General features: G+C 49.5%; 1 protein-coding gene across 4 annotated transcripts in view; it reads right to left on the bottom strand.

The window, feature by feature from the left end:
- The window catches only part of LOC124045862 (signal peptide, CUB and EGF-like domain-containing protein 3), a 131,773-nt gene that overhangs the window by 58,286 nt on the left and 46,906 nt on the right, over positions 1–26,581 (bottom strand). For all 4 annotated transcript variants that reach the window (XM_046365601.1, XM_046365604.1, XM_046365603.1 and 1 more), the window contains exon 4: positions 9,911–10,045. In XM_046365601.1, the coding sequence (XP_046221557.1) occupies positions 9,911–10,045 (135 nt within the window). The remainder of the gene's footprint in view (positions 1–9,910; positions 10,046–26,581) is intronic.

Below are 26,581 nucleotides of genomic sequence, written 5' to 3'. Positions count from 1 at the left end.
AACACTTAAGAATACAAAAAATCTCTCAAAGCACATTAAAAAAAAACAGAAGAAACAGTCATATAGTCCTGTGTGCCGTGGATAAAACAAGCACCTGATACTCTCCATGGCAACGCAGATAAAGGAGTTAGATAAATAAATTAGGGACAATTAGCTACTACTCTGTTCAGCAAGTGAGTTACATGTCCCCTGGTGATGAAGAATGTTTCATGTCAGGGATCACTGGCACCTATCTCAGCTGCTCTCATACTAAAATAATGTAGCCACAGTAAAGCAGCAAAACTATGATGCCACCATGTGTAATAGATGTTATCACATATAGCATTCACATTCCTGCTGCAGTTATGGCCTGGACATGAAATCAAATGTCCTGATGTACACAAATGCTATAATAAACTGTGCCTAAAGCTAAAGTCAATTAGAAATTCTAGCATGTGTGTGTGTGCGTGTGTGTGTGTGTGTGTGTGCGTGTGCCTATATTCGTGTGTGAGTGTGTACATGCGTCTCTGTGTGTGTGTGTGTGGGTGTTTGAGTGTTAGACGAGATGAGAGACCCAGCCAGCAAGTCTCATTTCACAAGGGCAAACAACCCCCCTGGGAAGCTACTGAACTCTCCAAACACAGGAAGTGGTTTTCAATGAGGAAGTAAACATTTCCAGGAATGGAAAGTATAGTCATGTCTTACTGTAAAGGGAAGAGATTACTAGAATCTCATTGGTCGTCCCAATGGTCAGGTAGCTGACTAAAAATGACTGAAGGTGAATTTAGCGGTAAACGTCCAGTGTAAACAAAGGACACTTAGTTATATTCTCTGATTCATCCACATAATGTAGCTATGGTAACCATGTTTGAACAGAGCTGAGGAAAATGATGTGCTAAGACACTTGTCAGCCAACAAGACACTTCAAGACTATAGCACATTGATTGGTATGATTAGTACATACCACACAATTGTCAAGGCCCTCTCCAAGATCTCTGTGCACCTGATATCCTGAGACTGATGTGAGTGCAGTGGGTACTGTGTCTTGCTTTGCCACGGCCTCGTGTCATGAAGCATCTGTCATTTTTGATCCGTTTGAATGTGTGATTGGGAATGGGAGGTCATTAAAAGTATCTCCGTCTCTCTGATAAAAGGCTCTAATGGGTTCGCACAGAACGTCAGAAGATTAGAATCATCAGGTACAGAACAACCTGCACGCTACAATAAATACCTATTTTCTCTACAATATTATGTTACCTTTTGGTGTAATGTATGTTGACAAATCAGCAGTTTTCCAGTTAAACAAGTAGACAGTCTGAAACTGAATATAGCCCATCAGTGTACACCACAGGTACTGTCATTCCAGATATTTAAAAACATACTGAAACTAAAATTATAGATGTCTGAGTTGACTGAGCAGCACGGAATTCCTGGAGGAGGCAATCCCATCTGCCAGACTCAGTCTCACGCACATATGTGGGTAGCAGGGACCCTATTATCCCCAAAACGAAAGAAAAAAAGACAAAAATAAATCAAACGCAAAGAAGTGAAACCCTCACTGACCTGAATGGCATTCCTATCAACCGCTAAGAGCTTTGGCTGGTCTTTCAAAGACTTTATGTCTTGACTGGGAAGAAATGTTTGGGGAGAATAAATGAACTGTTACATTCTGTCCAGCGAAACGATGGGAGCCTTTATTTGGATAGAGAGTTTTTCATTCCTTTTTTTTGGGGGGGGCAGCAGCAGGTCTAATAAGAGTCAGCCAGGCTAGCAGCATACACCTTGTTATTAGCTATGGAGGCTGGCAGCCCCCTGCTGCCTAATTGGCAAAGCTCTCTACTAACAAGGGCTCTCAGACAGCAGGGGAATAGCCTGATAGTGCCCAGCCCAGCTGCAACGTCCCCTACCAGCCTCCCCATTCCCTAACCCACCCGAGGAGCACCTGATCCATTGATGAAAGGTATGGGAAGGGCTCTCAGACAGCAGGGGAATAGCCTGATAGTGCCCAGCCCAGCTGCAACGTCCCCTACCAGCCTCCCCATTCCCTAACCCACCCGAGGAGCACCTGATCCATTGACGAAAGGTATGGGAAGGGCTCTCAGACAGCAGGGGAATAGCCTGATAGTGCCCAGCCCAGCTGCAACGTCCCCTACCAGCCTCCCCATTCCCTAACCCACCCGAGGAGCACCTGATCCATTGACGAAAGGTATGGGAAGGGCTCTCAGACAGCAGGGGAATAGCCTGATAGTGCCCAGCCCAGCTGCAACGTCCCCTACCAGCCTCCCCATTCCCTAACCCACCCGAGGAGCACCTGATCCATTGATGAAAGGTATGGGAAGCTGATGTCTTTTTAATGAAGGTGATAAAACTCATGAGCTAACTGCACCCTGGGCCGATAGCATGTTTAAGAGGAGGGCTGGCCAGGGCCATATTTATGAAGTACTGAGGGTCTTCTCTAAGCACACTTGGCAAAGACATTCAAGAATATTTTATGTTTCATTCCATATTTTCTCTCTGCGACTTTTAGTGTAGCCTTTGACACTTATACATCATTTTTCAATAAGCGAGTATGGTAATGCTGAGGATGAGTCAGGGTTATTGTCCAATAACTCGGGGGACTGGCTTCCTCCTTCACTTCCCTTTTCCTTTTAACACACACTGTTGTAATAATAGGCATAATAATAAGCAGATGCCTGCTGTTATTCCAAATGTTTTTTCTAGAATAATGAAAAACTGACAGGGCAGTGATCTGTTGAGTGAGTGAGTTTGTAGATGTATGGCAGCTTTAATCTCTCCGTCCAAATGGAGCTCATCTGGAAGCAATGAAACCAATATTAACATGACAAATGGAACATTAACAGGGTACTTTATCAAGAAAGAGAGAGGGGGGAGGGAGAGGGAGATAGAGGGGGGAGGAGAGGAGAGAGAGAGGGGGAAGAGACAGAGAGAGAAAGAGGGGGAGAGGGAGAGACAGAGAAAGGGGGGAGAGAGAGGGGGAGAGGAGGAGAGGGAGAGAGAGGGTGGAGAGAGAGGGGGAGGGAGAGACAGAGAGAGAGAGAGAGAGAGAGAGAGAGGAGAGGGAGAGAGGGGGGGGAGAGAGAGAGAGAAAGAGAGGAGGGAGAGAAAGAGAGACGGGGTAGAGGGAGGAGAGAGAGAGAGAGAGAGAGAGACAGACACAGAGAGAGAGAGAGAGAGAGAGAGAGAGAGAGAGAGAGAGAGAGGGAGAGAGAGAGAGGGAGAGGGAGAGAGAAAGAGAGGGGGAGGGAGGGGGAGAGGGAGAGGGAGAGGGAGAGGGAGAGGGAGAGGGAGAGGGAGAGGGAGAGGGAGATAGGTGCCTGGTCCTGAGAATGCTGTCTCAAACAGACAGGTGGGTAGAGGGGGCAGTCCCTTCCCTTTGAAACACACAATCCAGCTATTTGCTACACTCAGATTGATCTCATAAACCAGGCTTCCAAGATGCCTGGCTTTCTATACTGATGACTACATTTTCATTGAACAATAGTGTAAAATGGCATCTTGTGAAAGAGGCCTTGGGGCTTTCTGATAGCGCAGTTCATCTCAATGTCAGGATAAGAGATTTATTCAGTGATAATAATATTGTAATTCATGAATTGACATGCTACCCTAACTAAAAGCATGATAATAGTACTTATCAGTCAAGTTGATGGGGCGATTTCACTGCAGCTTTTCATCTACAAATCACATGAAATTGTATTTGTCACATACACATGGTTAGCAGATGTTAATGTGAGTGTAGCGAAATGCTTGTGCTTCTAGCTCCGACAATGCAGTAATAACCAACAAGTAATCTAACTAACAATTCCAAAACTACTACCTTATAGACACAAGTGTAAGGGGATAAAGAATATGTACATAAAGATATATGAATGAGTGATGGTACAGAGCGGCATAGGCAAGATACAGTAGATGGTATTGAGTGCAGTATATACATATGAGATGAGTATGTAAACAAAGTGGCATAGTTAAAGTGGCTTGTGATGTATGTATTACATAAGGATGCAGTAGATGATATAGAGTACAGTATATACGTATACATATGAGATGAATAATGTAGGGTATGTAAACATTATATTAGGTAGCATTGTTTAAAGTGGCTAGTGATATATTTTACATCATTTCCCATCAATTCCCATTATTAAAGTGGCTGGAGTTGAGTCAGTGTGTTGGCAGCAGCCACTCAATGTTAGTGGTGGCTGTTTAACAGTCTAATGGCCATGAGATAGAAGCTGTTTTTCAGTCTCTCGGTCCCAGCTTTGATGCACCTGACCTCGCCTTCTGGATGATAGCGGGGTGAACAGGCAGTGGCTCGGGTGGTTGTTGTCCTTGATGATCTTTATGGCCTTCCTGTGACATCGGGTGGTGTAGGTGTCCTGGAGGGCAGGTAGTTTGCCCCCAGTGATGCGTTGTGCAGACCTCACTACCCTCTGGAGAGCCTTACGGTTGTGGGCGGAGCAGTTGCCGTACCAGGCGGTGATACAGCCCGACAGGATGCTCTCGATTGTGCATCTGTAGAAGTTTGTGAGTGCTTTTGGTGACAATCCGAATTTCTTCAGCCTCCTGAGGTTGAAGAGGCGCTGCTGCGCCTTCTTCACGATGCTGTCTGTGTGGGTGGACCAATTCAGTTTGTCTGTGATGTGTACGCTGAGGAACTTAAAACTTACTACCCTCTCCACTACTGTTCCATCGATGTGGATAGGGGGGTGTTCCCTCTGCTGTTTCCTGAAGTCCACAATCATCCCCTTAGTTTTGTTGACGTTGAGTGTGAGGTTATTTTCCTGACACCACACTCCGAGGGCCCTCACCTCCTCCCTGTAGGCCGTCTCGTCGTTGTTGGTAATCAAGCCTACCACTGTTGTGTCGTCCGCAAACTTGATGATTGAGTTGGAGGCGTGCGTGGCCACGCAGTCGTGGGTGAACAGGGAGTACAGGAGAGGGCTCAGAACGCACCCTTGTGGGGCCCCAGTGTTGAGGATCAGCGGGGTGGAGATGTTGTTGCCTACCCTCACCACCTGGGGGCGGTCAGGAAGTCCAGTACCCAGTTGCACAGGGCGGGGTCGAGACCCAGGGTCTCGTGCTTGATGACGAGCTTGGAGGGCACTATGGTGTTAAATGCCGAGCTGTAGTCGATGAACAGCATTCTCACATAGGTATTCCTCTTGTCCAGATGGGTTAGGGCAGTGTGCATTGTGGTTGAGTTTGCATTGTCTGTGGACCTATTTGGGCGGTAAGCAAATCGCAGTGGGTCTAGGGTGTCAGGTAGGGTGGAGGTGATATGGTCCTTGACTAGTCTCTCAAAGCACTTCATAGTCGTTTAGCTCAGTTACCTTAGCTTTCTTGGGAACAGGAACAATGGTGGCCCTCTTGAAGCATGTAGGAACAGCAGACTGGTATAGGGGTGCCGGCTGGGCCTGCAGCCTTGCGAGGGTTGACACGTTTAAATGTTTTCCTCACGTCGGCTGCAGTGAAGGAGAGTCCGCATGTTTTAGTTGCGGACAGTGTCAGTGGCACTGTATTGTCCTCAAAGCGGGCAAAAAAGTTATTTAGTCTGCCTGGGAGCAAGACATCCTGGTCCATCCTGGTCCGTGACGGTGTTTTCTTTTTGTAATCCGTGATTGACCGTAGACCCTGCCACATACCTCTTGTATCTGAGCCGTTGAATTGAGATTCTACTTTGTCTCTATACTGACGCTTAGCTTGTTTGATTGCCTTGCGGAGGGAATAGTTACACGGTTTGTATTCAGTCATGTTTCCAGTCACCTTGCCCTGATTAAAAGCAGTGGTTTGCGCTTTCAGTTTCACGCGGATGCTGCCATCAATCCACGGTTTCTGGTTTGGGAATGTTATCTTCAACGCACGTTCTAATGAACTCGCACACCGAATCAGCGTATTCGTCAATGTTGTCGTCTGACGCAATACGGAACATATCCCAGTCCACGTGATGGAAGCACTCTTGGAGTGTGGAATCAGATTGGTCGGACAGCGTTGAACAGACCTCAGCGCGGGAGCTTCTTGTTTTAGTTTCTGTCTGTAGGCAGGGATCAACAAAATGGAGTCGTGGTCAGCTTTTCCAAAAGGAGGGCGGGGCAGGGCCTTATATACGTCACGGAAGTTGGAATAGCAATGATCCAAGGTTTTTCCAGCCATGGTTGTGCAATCGATATGCTGATAAAATTTAGGGAGTCTTGTTTTCAGATTAGCCTTGTTAAAAGCCCCAGCTACAATGAATGCAGCCTCCGGATATATGGATTCCAGTTTGCAAAGAGTCAAATAAAGTTCGTTCAGAGCCATCGATGTGTCTGCTTGGGGGTGAATATATACGGCTGTGATTATAATTGAAGATAATTCCCTTGGTAGATAATGCGGTCTACATTTGATTGTGAGGAATTCTAAATCAGGTGAACAGAAGGACTTGAGTTCCTGTATGTTGTTTTGGCCACACCACGTCACGTTAAACATAAAGCATACGCCCCCGCCCCTCTTCTTACCAGAAAGATGTTTATTTCTGTCGGCGCGATGCGTGGAGAAACCAGCTGGCTGCACCGTCTCCGATAGCGTCTCTCCAGTGAGCCATGTTTCCGTGAAGCAAAGAACGTTACAGTCTCTGATGTCCCTCTGGAATGCTATCCTTGCTCGGATTTCATCAACCTTGTTGTCAAGAGACTGGACATTGGCGAGGAGAATGCTAGGAAGTGGTGCACGATTTGCCCGTCTCCGGAGTCTGACCAGAAGACCGCTTCGTTTTCCCCTTTTTCGAAGTCGTTTTTTGGGGTCGCCGGCTGGGATCCATTCCGTTGTCCTGAGTGAAAGGCAGAACACAGGATCCGCTTCGCGAAAGTCATATTCTTGGTTCGTACTGATGGTGAGTTGACGCTGCTCTTATGTTCAGTAGTTCTTCTCGACTGTATGTAATGAAACCTAAGATGACCTGGGATACCAATGTAAGAAATAACACGTAAAAAAAAAACTGCATAGTTTCATAGGAACGCGAAGTGAGGCGGCCATCTCTGTCAGCGCCGGAAGTAAGGTTGATACAGGTACATTGTCTTCAGAAAGTATTCATACCCCTTGACTTATTCCACATTTTCTTTTCTTACAGCCTGAATTCTAAATGAATAAAACGAAAAAATAATAATCTCACACAATACCACACAATTTCAAAGTGAAAACACGTTTTTAGAAATGTTTACAAATGTATAAAGAATTTAAAACAGAAATACCTTATTTACATAAGTATTCAAACCCTTTGCTATGAGACTTGAAGCTCAGGCGCATCCTGTTTCCATTGATCATCCTTGAGATATTTCTACAACTTGATTGTATTGAAGTATTAAACATTTAATTCAGAAATATCACATTTACATAAGTGTTCACACCCCTGACTCAATACATGTTAGAATCACCTTTGGCAGGGATTACAGCTGTGAGTCTTTCTGGGTAAGTCTTTAAGAGCTTTGTACACCTGGATTGTACAATATTTGCACGTTATTCTTTTTTTAATTCTTCAAACTCTGTCAAGTTGGTTGTTGATCATTGATAGACAGCCATTTTCAAGACTTGCCATAGATTTCCATGCAAAACTGTAAGCAACTCCAGTGTATATTTGGCCTTGTGATTTAGGTTATTGTCCTGCTGAAAGATGAATTTGTCTCCCAGTGTCGGTTGGAAAACAGACTGATCAGGTTTGCCTCTAGGATTTTGCCTGTGCTTAGCTCTATTCCATTTCTTTGTATCCTAAAAAAAACTCCCTAGTCCTTGGCGGTGGCAAGCATACCCGTAACATGATGCAGCCAACACCATTGCTTGAAAATATGAAGAGTGGTACTTTTGTAATTTGTTGTATTGGATTTTCCCCGAACATAACGCTTTGTATTCAGGACAAAAAGTTAATTTCTTTGCCATATGTTTTGTAGTATTAATGTAGCACCTTGTTGCAAACAGGATGCATGTTTTGTAATATTTATTCTGTGCAGGATTCCTTCTTTTCACTGTCATTTAGGTTAGTATTGTGAAGTAATTACAATGTTGTTGATCCATCCTCAGTTATCTCCTATCATAGCCATTAAACTCTGTAACTGTTTGAAAGTCCCCATTGGGCTCATTGTGACATTCCTGAGCGGTTTCCTTCCTCTCCGGCAACTGAGTTAGGAAGGACACCTGTATCTTTGTAGTGACTTGGTGGTATTGATACACCATCCAAAGTGTAATTAATAACTTTACCATGATCAAAGGGATATTCAGTGTCTGTTTTATATATTTTTATCCATCTACAAATAGGTGTCCTTCTTTTGCGAGTAATTCTTTGGATGGCAGGTAGCCTAGTGGTTAGAATGTAGGGTCGGCAGGAAGCCTAGTGGTTAGAGTGTAGGGTCGGCAGGAGGCCTAGTGGTTAGAGCATTGGACTAGTAACCAAAAGGTTGCAAGAACAAACCCCTGAGCTGAGGTAAAAATGTGTCGTTCTGCCCCTGAACAGGCAGTTAACCCACTGTTCCTAGGCTGTCATTGAAAATAAGAATTTGTTCTTATTAACTGACTTGCTTAGTTAAATAAAGGTCAAATAAATAAATACAATTGGAAAACATCCCTAGTCTTTGTGGTTGAATCTGTGTTTGAAATACATAGCTTGACTAAGGGACCTTACAGATAATTGTATGAGTGGGGTAAAGAGATGTCATTCAAAAATCCTGTTGAACACTCACAGAGTGAGTCCATGTAACTTATTCTGTGACTTGTTAAGCAAACTTTTACTACTGAACTTATTTATGATTGCCAAAACAAAGGAGTTGAATACTTATTGACTCAAGACATTTCAGCTCTTCATTTTTAATTCATTTGTAAAAATGTCTAAAAACATAATTCCACTTTGACATTATGGGGTGTTGTGTGTAGACCAGTGACAAATCATCTCAATATAATCCATTTTAAATTCAGGCTGTAACACAACAACATGGGGGAAAAGTCCAGGGGTGTGAATACTTTCTGAAGGTACTGTATATGTATGGCTCTGAATAGATTGGCTCCATGCCTTCTCTTCTCTGACACATCCATCCCAATTCCAAAGGAAAGCTCCAGAAACAAGTGTTGTTCCCGCTTCTGGCTACACGATTCATCTTTATTTATTTAACTCAGGTGTCCTGAGGCCATTCATTCAACTGATGCTTTAAAAAAGCTGCCAGACTCTGCCAGATCAGATCAGTTCAATTTGAAAAGGACTGAAAAGAACAAAAACACAGGCTTCCTTACAGCTCAGGCGTTTTCTAACCACTCATACTTTTACCTTTGCTCACCTTTTTTGCAGGGCAGGCCTGCTAGGGCGGATCCTGCTGTCAAAGACCCGGTTTGATTCCCTATCATATCAGACCAGTCACAGAAGACATACCTGTAGGCCTGCAGTATTGCTACAGTATCTGTACATCCCAAATGGCACCCTATTCCTTATATAGTGCACTACTTTTGATCAGATCCCTATGGTTGCACTATATAGGGAACATGGTGGCATTTGGGACTCAACTATAGCCTATCACTTGTAACAAAAGCCTAAACAAGGCTTAATGAAAATGCACCATCTGCAGTGTAAATGATACTTCCCCTGAATGGAACCATAATGAGGTCATGACCCCAACAGTTTAAAGTTTCCCTTCAGGTAAGAGAGCAGGACTAATGAGCTCATACTGGTATCCTCTCTGGCACCATAAATCTGGTGCAGTCCTTTTGCTGGAATGTGTGTGTGTGTGTGTGTGTGTGTGTGTGTGTGTGTGTGTGTGTGTGTGTGTGTGTGTGTGTGTGTGTGTGTGTGTGTGTGTGTGTGTGTGTGTGTGTGTGTGTGTGTGTGTGTGTGTGTGTGTGTGTGTGTGTGTGTGTGTGTGTGTGTGTGTGTGTGTGTGTGTGTGTGTGTTGAGGATGCAATGCTAACCTTTGGGCCTTTGGATGCAGGTGTGCTGGTTGTCGCTCAGGAAGAATCCTTCTCTGCAGCGGCACTCGTAGCTGCCCATCATGTTGACACAGATCTGTTGACAGCCACCATTACCCTCAGAACACTCATCCACATCTGTAATGAAACAGGAAAAGAAAACAATCATTACAATCATTGCACTGAAATAGGTCCATGAATGAGGAAATAGACCATTAGTGTCAACGGGAATAAGGGATCTTCTTCTGCAGTTACTTTTTTGCACCCAGTCAGATAGATTTTACAGAAGGGAAATATGTTGGGGCGACAGGTAGCCTAGTGGTTAGAGCGTTGGGCCAGTAGCCGACAGGTTGGTGAGTCGAATCCCCGAGCTGACAAGGTAAAAATATGTCGTTCTGCCTCTGAGCAAGGCAGTTAACCCACTGTTCCAAGACATGGATGTGGATTATGGCAGCCCCCCGTACCTCTCTGATTCAGAGGGGTTGGGTTAAATGCGGAAGTCACATTTCAGTTGAATGCATTCAGTTGCACAACTGACTAAGTGTCCCCCTTAATATGACAGCAACATAACAAAACGGAAGATGGTTGGCATGGAAGGATGGAAGAATACAAGAGTTCATGAACATTTCTGAAAAAGTATGAGCCTAATAACAGTCATATCAATGCAATAGAACCACGGCAGACTGCAGAGGTCACAACACGAGGGGGAGATATGAGACATAGTCAACAGAAGACAGAGGGGCTTGTCTGAAGAGTTGGTGTCTCAGTTAATAGTTATCTGGTGTGGCAGCAGACAGAGCGGAGGGCTCACGGTTTGAAAGCCTCCAACTGTGCGGCACTAAGAACGAGCAGCACAATCCTCTGGCAACTGTGGTAACCTGATCCACCTGGAACAGAGTACTGTCAATGACGAGCGTCTGTCAGCCCCTCCACTGAAGGAATGCCAGGAGAGGAGGGAGAGGGAGGAGGAGTGGAGAGGGAGGAGGGGGTAATGAAAGGGAGGGAGGAGTGGAGAGGGAGGAGGGGGTAATGAAAGGAAGGGAGGGAGGAGAGCCACTTGAAGACTAGCGAAGTGTAGCACACAGCAGTAGTCTGTACAGAGGTATCTCCTGAGGCTATGCTTTGTCACTGGGCGTAGCACTGTAGACTAATGAGTAGGTACTAACGGTAGGTGCTGACATAGCATTTAATCCCATTGAGACTTCATTGGGCCCCTTACTCTAAAAAGATACGACTAGAGGTGTTCGGTACTCTCTGTCTGAAGCCAACTGAGACTACACCCAATCAGTGTTAGCAGCACAACATCTATTCATTAACAACTTGTTAAAAATGGCAGAGCACACCAGTAACTACATGGGGTATTGGAACATAGAGAAACCAGATGTAAGCGCTTTTGAATGTATAGCATCAAGCCACCATCCTTACGGTGGGAAAAATCCAAACATAGCCCTAAAATGATTTAACAGTATGAAATGAAAAACGTTTGGGGTCATCCATTAATCTTTGAAGACCCTTTAAAAGGATGGTCTGGCACAGTGTCAATATTGGTGTTGAACCTTTATTTAACCAGGAAGTGTCATTGAGGTCAGAAGACCTCTTTCCCAAGAGAGACCTGTCTACGGGATTAGACGTTAGTAACGTTACCAGTCATCCCAGCATTCCCTATGCGTGACAGTGCCTTGACTCCAGGCCTCCTCCTCCCCTGGAGACCTGTGCTCTGTCCCTGACTACGGACGGAGCTGGAACCCTATCCATCCCCATGCTCAACGCATCAATAGTCTGCTGTATACACAAGGCTTTTTTTAATAAACCGTCATGCGAAACAAATTTTCTGTCTATTTGTCCAGTCTGAGAAGGCCTCTGGATGAAGTTTCCTTTCTGGGGGATACTCAGCTCAGCATAGTTAGAAATTAAACTTCACTCTGTCCTCCTCTCTTTCACACAGACATAGACACACACATATGCACACACACACCTCCAACTCCGGAGTGATCCCTTGAGTGATGTCAGAGTGGAACCTGACTAGACAGAAACCTCTTGGGTAGCTAAGTGGGTTAGTGGCGTGTGACCCTCCTGACCCCAACGACGTGCCAAGTCTAGCCCATCAGCACCGCTGCCTGCCTCCTCTCAAAACAATGTAATCATGTCACTAAGGCCCACTGAGAAAACCTGAGAACTCTCGCTGGCCAGGTGACGTGTCTGTCCCTGCATCCTTGAAAAGAGATGAGAAATAAAGTTAGTGTTATAAGGACAGACCGGAAGGCCTGTGAAGGTTGAAGAAGTTGGAGCCGTTTCAGAGTGAAGTGTGCTCCATTTGAGCAGCAGGGCTGCAATCCACCCCAGCCTCAGTGCAGATGCTTTGGCTTTAATTTAACAGTCTTTCTCCACTGTGAGAGAGAGGGAGAGTGGCAGCGGTGACACCTTTCAGCTTATAGCTGCAAGGAACCTGCAGCTGCACCTTTGCAGATAAACCGTAAAGCCAAACACCAACCTGTATGACACCCTCTCCCCTAAAATAAGTGGACACACACGCACGCACGCTTACACACACACGTGCACGCCCGCACGCCCACGCCCGCACACACACACACACACACACACACACACACACACACACACACACACACACACACACACACACACACACACACACACACACACACACACACACACACACACACACACACACACACACACACACACACACACACACACACAGAGAGAGAGAGAGAGATGGAGAGAAATAAACTAATGACACATGCATGAATATACACCAAACAAGCAGTAAGCCACAAAAAGCCAATCGGGAATTCTCTTTCCAAACCTCCAGCGCATCAATGAAGGTTTAATTTCTTGATTCCTTCATCCCACCAAATGAGGCGTTGCCTGTCAGTAGATCTCTCCTGCTGCAATAATTGCCTGTGTTGTGTGCTCGGCACGGCTGGCGTCCAGAGCTAATATTTCCAAGCGAAAAGGGATTCTGGCACAGCCAGGAGAAGTGATCATGTTATTTGGACTTGAACGTTTTTTTGAACAAAAATACCTTGAGAGTATGGAGAAAAACACATGTTAATGAAGATAAAAGGGCTGCCTCAGTTATGAAACATGACATCTCTCCCTCGATCCCTCGCTTTGCTGTGAGGAGGAGATGGGAAAAAGGGAAGATTCAAACAGAGGGAGATTAAGAGATTGGTTGTGTTTGCAGAGGCCATGTCCGCTGGTTTCTCAGATAGCCATGACTGTATATATAACATTTGGCCTTGTGCTGAGCTTCGGAGCCCATGTAAACATGGCGGCTGAGATACAAAAACTCCTCAAACCTTATTTTGGAGACACACTCATGTCTTTTTCTAAAAAGGTTCAGATACTCTCGGGACATTTATTGCTGACCCAGCACCAGAGTTTTGAGGGGAAAATAAAAAACAATGAGGATCTCCTCCACAGTGCTGACCAAGAATTATGCTTCCACAGACCCAACAGACAGACAGGCAGGCAGACAGACAGGCATGTCTTTGGGATCCAGAGCAGACAGCCCAGAGACATGAAGAGGTGAGACCGAGGCCATTCGCCCTGTTTGTGCTTTTCATTTACAGGGGTATAAGAAACACACACTCCATAATAAGGCAGCAATAAGGGCCAGGCTGAAGGCAGCACACAAACAGCATGCTGTGCTGCCTGAGCTGCCCTGGTAGGTGAGGGAGACATTATGAAGATAAACATCCCGTTGGTTTTGCTGAGCATCGGTAGGTGGGAGTGGGGAGCATAGAGAGCTCGTCCCAAATTAAAACAAGATCCTTTCTTTTTTAAACAGGATTAGGGGATTTCCTCTTTCCTCTCCGCTGCCTCTGGAGTTCAATGACACGGCTCGTTCTTTCCACCCTCTTGACTGAGCAGTGACCACGGCGCCAGGTTTGAACCGAGCCAAGGCGCCCTGAGAGGAGCCCTGAGTGCACACAGACACAGGCCACACGTAAACAAACACGCAGCGCTTATCAAGCACATGTCAGCAGGAGGTTGCACAAGTGAATGTGTTGCCTGAAGCACAAACACACTCTCTGTTCGTTAGGTGGGTGGTTGGGAAACTGAGCATTGGGAGAGCTATTAGGCTAGAGATACTTTTTATTGGTTAAACAAGGCACTTCCTTAGGTTAAGCCTATGTATAGGTGTTATTAAAGCTGATTTAAACCCTGACTAGCGTGACCACATTACACAAAAACAAACAAAGCCTTTGCTTAGGCTGCATTTTGATTTGAATTCTTAAAAGTCTAACTTGTTGTGTGTGGAAGCATTTAGGTATAAAAATATATTTTTTAAATGACTTGATCAAATGTTGAATGTGTTCGTGAGAGTCTCCCCTTTCCATAGCGTGGTCATAATAACTGTTTGGATGCTACATACATTGTGATGTGTCTCATGGTTTGACAAACCACTCTAGCTCTGCCACCTTTCACAGCAGATGCGGAAGTGTGACATAGGCAGATGCGGTGGATTGAGACGAGGGTTGCAAAGGTTGGGAAGTTAAGGAATTTTGCTTAGATTCATCAAAAAAAGTTAACTTATAACAAGTTAACCTTTTTTTGTGGGTTACACATGAGGGAATTCTAGGTCTGGTGACATATTTTGGTTAAATTATCCCCAACTCAATGGAATTGCAACCCTCTGCCTGCACAGTGCATTCTTCCATCACATGTACAGCTGATTCCTTCTGTAGCTCAGTTGGTAGAGCATGGCGCTTGTAACGCCAGGGTAGTGGGTTCGATCCCCGGGACCACCCATACGTAGAATGTATGCACACATGACTGTAAGTCGCTTTGGATAAAAGTGTCTGCTAAATGGCATATATTATTATTATTATTATTATCTTGCACACTAAGGAGAGGCTATTGAGACCACACTACTACAATGTCTGAGCCAAGGACTGCATGCTTTCTGGTAAGTTTTGATTACAATACTGGGTGTGGTGAATATATTTTATATTACATACATGATTTTTTGTTAACTAGTAAATAGAAGCCTACAGCAAAGTGTGTTCAATTATTTTCTAACTTGATAACAATTTCTGCTAGCAATTTTTTGCTACTATTTGGGTTTTAGCTTGCTTGACCCTGCTAACTGAGGAGTGTTAATTCACCTGTTTCCATACATGTAAAAACTATCTTATCTATCTTTTTTTTTAAACCCCTATTTTCTCCCCAATTGGTAGTAGTTACAGTCTTGTCTCATCGCTGCACCTCCCGTACGGACTCGAGAGAGGCAAAGGTCAAGAGCTACGCATCCTCAGAAACACTACCCAACCAAGCTGCACTTCTTGACACAATGCACAGCCAACCCGGAAGCCAGCCATACCAATGTGTTGGAGGAAACACTAGCATGCACTGCACCCAGCCCACCACAGGAGTCACCAGTGCACAATGAGATCTCTGCCAGCCAATTGGGCCAATTGTGCACCGCCCCATGGGCCTCCCGGTCACTGCCAGCCACGACAGAGCCTGGGCTCGAACCCAGAATCTCTGGTGCGATGCAGTGCCTTAGACCCCTTCTCCACCCGGGAGGCCTAACTGCTGAACTATCTTAACTTATCTGTACATAGAATTGTATCCCTTTTTCTTTTACATTTGACATCTTTTACATTTTTTTCTAATCTTTACAGGAATCTTTACAGGAAAATGCCATAGGCACTATCTGATATGTGGAGACATTTCACTGCAGCTAATGTAGAAGGAAAAGCTGTGCAGATTTGCAAATACTGTGCCAAATCATATGTGAAGAAAGCAACAAAGATGCAGAATCATCTGGCCAAGTGCATAAAGTTCCCTCAGTGCTCACAACAAGCAACCTGACAAAAGTCCCTCTACTTCTATTCGAGGTGAAAATGAGGAATCAGACACCTTATAGATAGCAACAGCTCATGGTCCTCCTGGAATCAGATGTTTTTTGACTCAATGGAGGAACGTAGTCAGAGAAATGCTGATGAATGTCTTGCTCGAGCTGTGTACGCAACTGGTTCACCTCTGATGCTCACAGGCAATGTGTATTGGAAGAGATTTCTGAAATGTTCTTCGCCCAGCATACACCCCTCCAACCAGACATGCTTTATCTACTAATTTGCTGGATGCAGAGTTCAACAGAGTTCAAGTGAAGGTCAAGCAAATCATAGAGAAAGCAGAATGTATTGCTATCATCTCTGATAGGTGGTCGAATGTTCGTGGGCAAGGAAAAATTAACTACATCATCTCCACCTCAACCAGTATTCTACAAGAGCACAGACACAAGGAACAACAGACACACAGGTCTCTACATTGCAGATGAGCTGAAGGACGTCATCAATGACCTTGGACCACAGATGGTATTTGCACTGGTGACAGACAATGCTGTGAACATGATGGCTGCTTAGTCTAAAGTGGAGGAGTCCTACCCTTACATCACACCCATTGGCTGTGCTGCTCATGCATTGAATCTGCTCTTCAAGGACATCATGGCACTGAAAACAATGGATATACTCTACAAGAGAGCCAAGGAAATGGTTAGGTATTTGAAGGGTCATCAAGTAATAGCAGCAATCTACCTCACCAAGCAAAGTGAGAAGAATTAGAGCACCACATTGAAGCTGCCCAGCAACACCCGTTGGGGTGGTGTTGTCATCATGTTTGACAGTCTCCTCGAGGGGAAGGAGTCTCTCCAAGAAATGGCCATATCACTGTCTGCCGATATGGACAGCCCCATCAAGAGGATCCTCCTGGGTGATGTATTTTGGGAGAGAGTGGTAAACAGCCTGAAACTCCTTGAAATCTGTAGCAGTAGCCACTGCACGAATTGAGGGAGACAATGCCATCCTGTCTGATGTTCAGACTCTGCTTGCAGATGTCAGAGAAGAAATCCGTACTGCCCTGCCCACTTCACTGTTGCTCCAAGCAGAGAAAACTGCTGTTCTGAAATACATCAAAAAACGTGAAGACTTCTGCCTGAATTCCATACAGGCCGCAGCGTACCTGTTGGACCCCAAGTATGCTGGCAAGAGCATCCTATCTGGTGCAGAGATCAACAAGGCCTATGGTGTCATCACTACCGTGTCTCGCCACCTTGGCCTGGATGAGGGTAAGGTTCTTGGCAGTCTGGGGCAGTACAATTTCAACCAATGGCTTTGGGATGGAGATGCAATATGGCAGTCATGCCAACATATCTAATCAGCCACCTGGTGGAAGGGACTTTGTGGATCTGAGGCTCTTTCCCCTGTTTCCTCCATCATCCTCCAAATCCACCAACATCAGTCGCTTCGGAGCGCAACTGGTCCTTATTTGAGAACATACACACCAAAGCACGCAACAGGCTGACCAATAAAAAGGTTGGAAAATTGGTGACCATCCGGGCAAATTTGAGTCTTTTTGAGCCTGACAACGAGCCATCTTCAACAAGGTTGGAAAATGACAGTGAAGATGAGCCCTCAGTGTCTGATGTTCAAGAGGTGGACATCGAGGAGGTCCAGGGAGAAGACATGGAAGCCTGAGAGGAAGACAACCAAAGCTTTAGTTTCTAGACTTTCATTTTACAGATGTATGTTGAAAACGTTTTGGGAGATGCGATGGATCATTGGGGATCATTCAATATTTCCTTTCTTTTGTTGTTCAGTGAAATTATCCCATGTGAAGAGTCAACTCATTTAATTAAAGTTCAATTTGTAACTAAATAGTGTTTTCTTTTCAATTTGAAGGATTTAAAACCTGTTAAGGCTGTTGCGAATTTTCGCAGCTTTTTGTTAAAAATCGCGCAACATTTCAGTGCCCTGTTACTCATGCCAGGAATATAGTATATGCATATGATTAGTATGTGTGGATAGAAAACACTCAGACGTTTCTAAAACTGGTCAAATCACGGCTGTGTCTATAACAGAACGTGCGTTTCATCGAAAAATGCAGGAAAATCTGATCACTGAAAATGGAAAAATATATCCATCCGCCACTTCAACCCATTGATAAAGGCAAACCACATTAAATGGGGCTGAGGTTGCAATTACCTACAGCTTCCACACGATGTCAACAGTCTTGTCATTTGCCTACGATTTGTTTCTTGGTCAAACGAAGAAGAGACAAGCCATTTGTTCAGGTCTCCGACCGGATATTTTGGTTGAGATTTACCCGGACATTATATCCAGACGGACAGCTAAAGAATATACATCACCTCGTGATCAATTTAATCGCTTATTAACGTTTACTAATACCTAAAGTTGCATTACAAAAGTATTTCGAAGTGTTTTGTGAAAGTTTATCGTCGACTTTTTTAATTTAAAAAAATGACGTTACGTTAGAAAACGCAATTTTTTCGTTATTCACACAGTCTTCATAGATCGATATCTAGGCTATATATGGACCGATTTAATCGAAAAAAGAACCAAAATGATGTTTATGGGACATCTAGGAGTGCCAAGAAAGAAGCTTGTCAAAGGTAATGAATGTTTTATATTTTATTTCTGCGTTTTGGGTAGCGTTTTGGGTAGCCCCGGCTACCGCAAAATCTGTCGTTAGGTGACGTTGCAGTATTTTGGGGGTAGATGCTATCAGATAATAGCTTCTCATGCTTTCGCCGAAAAGCATTTTACAAATCTGACTTGGTGGATAGGTTCACAACGAGTGTAGCTTTAATTCACTACATTGAATGTGTATTTTAATGAAAGTTTAATGACAGTTTGAGTTTTATCAAAAACTATAGGTGGCGCTCTGAAACGCCGCTGAGTGATGTTCCTGCCAGGGAACTGTATTCTGCGACTTCCATAAGAAGTTTTAATCGTTTGTAATTATGTCAACTTATGATAAGGTTAAAGGTTTATGTTTCTGTCTCCATATGATATGGTAAATATATCCAATACAAAAAAACATCTACATATAAATGGTATTAATATTAATGTGCATATATTTTCATTAATTTCCGTATATTCCTGTTAATTCCCACGGAAAGTTTCCACCTCTAAATATTCCCCAAAATATGCAACCCTAATTGAGAGGCATCCAATGCAAAACTAATGGATTTTATTATTATGTTACTTAGCACCTGTGTGTCAATCAACTCTAGGGAGATATTTCAGTGGAACAGCTTGTTGTCATACCAACACGAAATAAACAAAGGTAATGCTGCTTTGATAGAAGCCCAGCCTCCAATGATGCACTCGTTGCTCAGGTAACAGTTTTTGGTAAATATACACATAGAGAACCTAAACTTCCACTGTCTCACTCGGTTATTCCATAATAAAAACTTCGCTTTGGTCATACCATATGATATTCTTCTGTTCCTTTAAAACAAGTCAAAGTATTTTAAAAACAAACCCCAGAATGTGTGTTTGGGTAGACAGGCTCGTGCCAAGAAGACAAGAGGCCCTGACGTCTGCAGCCTGACGGCTTGCTGTCTGCTGGATGATTACATCCCTAAAGCCCAATCCCAGGCTTGACTTTCCCCCCAAACCCTACCAGTCGGCTCAACTGGAATTGTTAATTTCATGGTGGATGGGGACGAACAATCCTGAGGGAGCGAGAGTGTTGATATCCTCTTCAGGAGCCAGCTAATACACAAAACCCAAATCCGCCTCCTCCCTTACAACTCACCACTCCACCCTCCACGCTTCATCTCCCTCCACCCTCCACGCTTCATCTCCCTCCACCCTCCATGCTTCATCTCCCTCCACCCTTCATCTCCCTCCACCCTCCACGCTTCATCTCCCTCCACACTCCATGCTTCATCTCCCTCCATCCTTCATCTCCCTCCACCCTCCACGCTTCATCTCCCTCCGCCCTCCATGCTTCATCTCCCTCCACCCTCCACGCTTCATCTCCCTTCACCCTCCATGCTTCATCTCCCTCCACCCTTCATCTCCCTCCACCCTCCACGCTCCATCTCCCTCCACGCTCCATCTCCCTCCACCCTTAATCTCCCTCCACCCTCCACGCTCCATCACCCTCCACCTCCCTCCACGCTTCATCTCCCTCCACCCTCCATCCTCCATCTCCCTCCACCTCCCTCCACGCTTCATCTCCCTCCACCCTCCACGCTCCATCTTCCTCCACCCTCCATCTCCCTCCACGCTCCATCTCCTTCCACCCTCCACTTCCCTCCACGCTTCATCTCCCTCCACCCTCCACGCTCCATCTCCCTCCACCCTCCATCTCCCTCCACCCTTCATCTCCCTCCATGCTCCATCTCCCTCCACCCTTCATCTCCCTCCACCCTCCACGCTCCATCTCCCTCCACGCTCCACCTCCCTCCACGCTTCATCTCCCTCCACCCTCCATGCTCCATCTCCCTCCACCCTCCACGCTCCATCTCCCTCCACCCTCCATGCTCCATCTCCCTCCACGCTTCATCTCCCTCCACCCCCTCCACGCTTCATCTCCCTCCACCCTCCACGCTCCATCTCCCTCCACCGTCCACCTCCCTCCACGCTTCATCTCCCTCCACCCTCCATCCTCCACGCTCCATCTCCCTCCACCTCCCTCCACGCTTCATCTCCCTCCACCCTCCACGCTCCATCTCCCTCCACCCTCCACCTCCCTCCACGCTTCATCTCCCTCCACCCTCCATCCTCCATCTCCCTCCACCCTCCACCTCCCTCCACGCTTCATCTCCCTCCACCCTCCACGCTCCATCTTCCTCCACCCTCCATCTCCCTCCACGCTCCATCTCCCTCCACCCTCCACTTCCCTCCACGCTTCATCTCCCTCCACCCTCCACGCTCCATCTCCCTCCACCCTTCATCTCCCTCCACGCTCCATCTCCCTCCACCCTTCATCTCCCTCCACCCTCCACGCTCCATCTCCCTCCACCCTTCATCTCCCTCCACCCTCCACGCTTCATCTCCCTCCGCCCTCCATGCTTCATCACCCTCCATCCTCCATCTTCCTCCACCCTCCACGCTCCATCTCCCTCCACACTTCATCTCCCTCCACCCTCCACGCTTCATCTCCCTCCGCCCTCCATGCTTCATCTCCCTCCACCCTTCATCACCCTCCATCCTCCATCTCCCTCCACCCTCCATGCTTCATCTCCCTCCACCCTTCATCTCCCTTCACCCTCCATGCTTCATCTCCCTCCACCCTCCATCTCCCTCCACCCTCCACGCTTCATCTCACTCCACCCTCCATGCTTCATCTCCCTCCACCCTCCATGCTTCATCTCCCTCCACCCTCCATCGCCCTCCACCCTCCACGCTCCATCGCCCTCCACGATTCATCTCCCTCCATGCTCCATCTCCCTCCACGCTCCATCTCCCTCCATGCTTCATCTCCCTCCACGCTCCATCTCCCTCCACCCTCCACCTCCCTCCACGCTTCATCACCCTCCACCCTCCATCCTCCATCTCCCTCCACCTCCCTCCACGCTTCATCTCCCTCCACCCTCCACGCTCAATCTTCCTCCACCCTCCATCTCCCTCCACGCTCCATCTCCCTCCACTTCCCTCCACGCTTCATCTCCCTCCACGCTCCATCTCCCTCCACCCTCCATCTCCCTCCACCCTTCATCTCCCTCCACGCTCCATCTCCCTCCACCCTTCATCTCCCTCCACCCTCCACGCTCCATCTCCCTCCACGCTCCATCTCCCTCCACCCTTCATCTCCCTCCAGCCTCCACGCTTCATCTCCTTCCACGCTTCATCTCCCTCCACCCCCCCATCTCCCTCCACCCTCCACGCTCCATCTCCCTCCACCCTTCATCTCCCTCCATCCTCCACGCTTCATCTCCCTCCACCCTCCACGCTCCATCTCCCTCCACCCCCCCATCTCCCTCCACCCTTCATCTCCCTCCAGCCTCCACGCTCTATCTCCCTCCACCCTTCATCTCCCTCCAGCCTCCACGCTCCATCTCCCTCGACCTCCCCATCTCCCTCTATCCTCCACGCTCCATCTCCCTCCACGCTTCATCTCCCTCCACCCCCAATCTCCCTCACCCTCCACGCTCCATCTCCCTCCACCCCCCATCTCCCTCCACCCTTCATCTCCCTCCAGCCTCCACGCTCCATCTCCCTCCACCCTTCATCTCCCTCCAGCCTCCACGCTCCATCTCCCTCGACCTCCCCATCTCCCTCTATCCTCCACGCTCCATCTCCCACCACGCTTCATCTCCCTCCACCCCCCATCTCCCTCACCCTCCACGCTCCATCTCCCTCCACCCCCCATCTCCCTCCAGCCTCCACCCCCCATCTCCCTGCACGCTCCACGCTCCATCTCCCTCCACCCCCATCTCCCTCCACCCTCCACCTCCCTCCACGCCCCATCTCCCTCAACCCTCCATCTCCCTCCACCCTCCACCACCCCATCTCCCTCCACCCTCCACGCTCCATCTCCCTCCACCCTCCACCCCCATCTCCCTCGACGCTCCATCTCCCTCCACCCTCCATCTCCCTCCACCCTTCATCTCCCTCCATGCTCCATCTCCCTCCACCCTTCATCTCCCTCCACCCTCCACTCTCCATCTCCCTCCGCCCTCCATCTCCCTCCACCCTCCATGCTTCATCTCCCTCCACCCTTCATCTCCCTCCACCCTCCACGCTTCATCTCCCTCCGCCCTCCATGCTTCATCTCCCTCCACCCTCCATCACCCTCCATCCTCTATCTTCCTCCACCCTCCATGCTTCATCTCCCTCCACCCTCCATCTCCCTCCACGCTTCATCTCCCTCCACCCTCCATGCTTCATCTCCCTCCACCCTCCATGCTTCATCTCCCTCCACGCTCCATCTCCCTCCACGCTCCATCTCCCTCCATGCTTCATCTCCCTCCACCCTCCACCTCCCTCCACGCTTCATCTCCCTCCACCCTCCATGCTCCATCTCCCTCCACGCTCCATCTCCCTCCACCCTCCACGCTCCATCTCCCTCCACCCTCCACGCTCCATCTCCCTCCACCCCCCATCCACGCTTCATCTCCCTCCACCCTCCACGCTCCATCTCTCTCCACCCTCCACCTCCCTCCACGCTTCATCTCCCTCCACCCTCCATCCTCCACGCTCCATCTCCCTCCACCTCCTCCACGCTTCATCTCCCTCCACCCTCCACGCTCCATCTCCCTCCACCCTCCACCTCCCTCCACGCTTCATCTCCCACCACCCTCCATCCTCCATCTCCCTCCACCTCCATCCACGCTTCATCTCCCTCCACCCTCCATGCTCCATCTCCCTCCACCCTCCACGCTCCATCTCCCTTCACCCTCCGCTCCATCTCCCTCCACCCTCCATCCTCCACGCTCCATCTCCCTCCACCCTCCACGCTTCATCTCCTTCCACCCTCCACGCTCCATCTCCCTCCACCCTCCACCTCCCTCCACGCTTCATCTCCCGCAACCCTCCATCCTCCATCTCCCTCCACCCTCCACCTCCCTCCACGCTTCATCTCCCTCCACCCTCCACGCTCCATCTTCCTCCACCCTCCATCTCCCTCCACGCTCCATCTCCCTCCACCCTCCACTTCCCTCCACGCTTCATCTCCCTCCACCCTCCACGCTCCATCTCCCTCCACCCTCCATCTCCCTCCACCCTTCATCTCCCTCCACGCTCCATCTCCCTCCACCCTTCATCTCCCTCCACCCTCCACGCTCCATCTCCCTCCACCCTCCACGCTCCATCTCCCTCCACCCTTCATCTCCCTCCAGCCTCCACGCTTCATCTCCTTCCACGCTTCATCTCCCTCCACCCCCATCTCCCTCCACCCATCACGCTCCATCTCCCTCCACCCTTCATCTCCCTCCATCCTCCACGCTTCATCTCCCTCCACCCTCCACGCTCCATCTCCCTCCACCCCCCATCTCCCTCCACCCTTCATCTCCCTCCAGCCTCCACGCTCCATCTCCCTCCACCCTTCATCTCCCTCCAGCCTCCACGCTCCATCTCCCTCGACCTCCCCATCTCCCTCTATCCTCCACGGTCCATCTCCCTCCACGCTTCATCTCCCTCCACCCCCATCTCCCTCACCCTCCACGCTCCATCTCCCTCCACCCCCATCTCCCTCCAGCCTCCACCCCCATCTCCCTGCACGCTCCACGCTCCATCTCCCTCCACCCCCCATCTCCCTCCACCCTCCACCTCCCTCCACCCTCCACGCCCCATCTCCCTCAACCCCCATCCCCCTCCACCCTCCACCACCCCATCTCCCTCCACCCTCCACGCTCCATCTCCATCTCCCTCCACCCCCATCTCCCTCCACCCTCCACCCCCCATCTCCCTCCACGCTCCATCTCCCTCCACCCTCCATCTCCCTCCACCCTTCATCTCCCTCCACGCTCCATCTCCCTCCACCCTTCATCTCCCTCCACCCTCCACGCTCCATCTCCCTCCACCCCCCATCTCCCTCCACCCTCCACGCCCCATCTCCCTCAACCCCCATCCCCCTCCACCCTCCACCACCCCATCTCCCTCCACCCTCCATCTCCATCTCCCTCCACCCCCATCTCCCTCCACCCTCCATGCTTCATCTCCCTCCATCCTCCATCGCCCTCCACCCTCCACGCTCCATCGCCCTCCACCCTCCATGATTCATCTCCCTCCACGCTCCATCTCCCTCCACGCTCCATCTCCCTCCATGCTTCATCTCCCTCCACCCTCCACCTCCCTCCACGCTTCATCTCCCTCCACCCTCCATGCTCCATCTCCCTCCACGCTCCATCTCCCTCCACCCTGCACGCTCCATCTCCCTCCACCCTCCACGCTCCATCTCCCTCCACCCCCCTCCACGCTTCATCTCCCTCCACCCTCCACGCTCCATCTCTCTCCACCCTCCACCTCCCTCCACGCTTCATCTCCCTCCACCCTCCATCCTCCACGCTCCATCTCCCTCCACCTCCCTCCACGCTTCATCTCCCTCCACCCTCCACGCTCCATCTCCCTCCACCCTCCACCTCCCTCCACGCTTCATCTCCCACCACCCTCCATCCTCCATCTCCCTCCACCTCCATCCACGCTTCATCTCCCTCCACCCTCCATGCTCCATCTCCCTCCACCCTCCACGCTCCATCTCCCTTCACCCTCCACGCTCCATCTCCCTCCACCCTCCATCCTCCACGCTCCATCTCCCTCCACCCCCTCCACGCTTCATCTCCTTCCACCCTCCACGCTCCATCTCCCTCCACCCTCCACCTCCCTCCACGCTTCATCTCCCGCAACCCTCCATCCTCCATCTCCCTCCACCCTCCACCTCCCTCCACGCTTCATCTCCCTCCACCCTCCACGCTCCATCTTCCTCCACCCTCCATCTCCCTCCATGCTCCATCTCCCTCCACCCTCCACTTCCCTCCACGCTTCATCTCCCTCCACCCTCCACGCTCCATCTCCCTCCACCCTCCATCTCCCTCCACCCTTCATCTCCCTCCACGCTCCATCTCCCTCCACCCTTCATCTCCCTCCACCCTCCACGCTCCATCTCCCTCCACCCTCCACGCTCCATCTCCCTCCACCCTTCATCTCCCTCCAGCCTCCACGCTTCATCTCCTTCCACGCTTCATCTCCCTCCACCCCCCCATCTCCCTCCACCCATCACGCTCCATCTCCCTCCACCCTTCATCTCCCTCCATCCTCCACGCTTCATCTCCCTCCACCCTCCACGCTCCATCTCCCTCCACCCCCCATCTCCCTCCACCCTTCATCTCCCTCCAGCCTCCACGCTCCATCTCCCTTCACCCTTCATCTCCTCCAGCCTCCACGCTCCATCTCCCTCGACCTCCCCATCTCCCTCTATCCTCCACGGTCCATCTCCCTCCACGCTTCATCTCCCTCCACCCCCCATCTCCCTCACCCTCCACGCTCCATCTCCCTCCACCCCCATCTCCCTCCAGCCTCCACCCCCCATCTCCCTGCACGCTCCACGCTCCATCTCCCTCCACCCCCCATCTCCCTCCACCCTCCACCTCCCTCCACCCTCCACGCCCCATCTCCCTCAACCCCCATCCCCCTCCACCCTCCACTACCCCATCTCCCTCCACCCTCCACGCTCCATCTCCCTCCACCCCCATCTCCCTCCACCCTCCACCCCCCATCTCCCTCCACGCTCCATCTCCCTCCACCCTCCATCTCCCTCCACCCTTCATCTCCCTCCACGCTCCATCTCCCTCCACCCTTCATCTCCCTCCACCCTCCACGCTCCATCTCCCTCCACCCCCATCTCCCTCCACCCTCCACGCCCCATCTCCCTCAACCCCCATCCCCCTCCACCCTCCACCACCCCATCTCCCTCCACCCTCCATCTCCATCTCCCTCCACCCCCCATCTCCCTCCACCCTCCATGCTTCATCTCCCTCCATCCTCCATCGCCCTCCACCCTCCACGCTCCATCGCCCTCCACCCTCCATGATTCATCTCCCTCCACGCTCCATCTCCCTCCACGCTCCATCTCCCTCCATGCTTCATCTCCCTCCACCCTCCACCTCCCTCCACGCCATCTCCCTCCACCCTCCATGCTCCATCTCCCTCCACGCTCCATCTCCCTCCACCCTGCACGCTCCATCTCCCTCCACCCTCCACGCTCCATCTCCCTCCACCCCCCTCCACGCTTCATCTCCCTCCACCCTCCACGCTCCATCTCTCTCCACCCTCCACCTCCCTCCACGCTTCATCTCCCTCCACCCTCCATCCTCCACGCTCCATCTCCCTCCACCTCCCTCCACGCTTCATCTCCCTCCACCCTCCACGCTCCATCTCCCTCCACCCTCCA

Source organism: Oncorhynchus gorbuscha, linkage group LG10 (assembly GCF_021184085.1).
Source record: "Oncorhynchus gorbuscha isolate QuinsamMale2020 ecotype Even-year linkage group LG10, OgorEven_v1.0, whole genome shotgun sequence".
Classification (NCBI taxonomy): Eukaryota; Metazoa; Chordata; class Actinopteri; order Salmoniformes; family Salmonidae; genus Oncorhynchus; species Oncorhynchus gorbuscha.
Note: the sequence above shows the minus strand (reverse complement) of the source record. Positions and strands in the feature narration are given on the sequence as shown.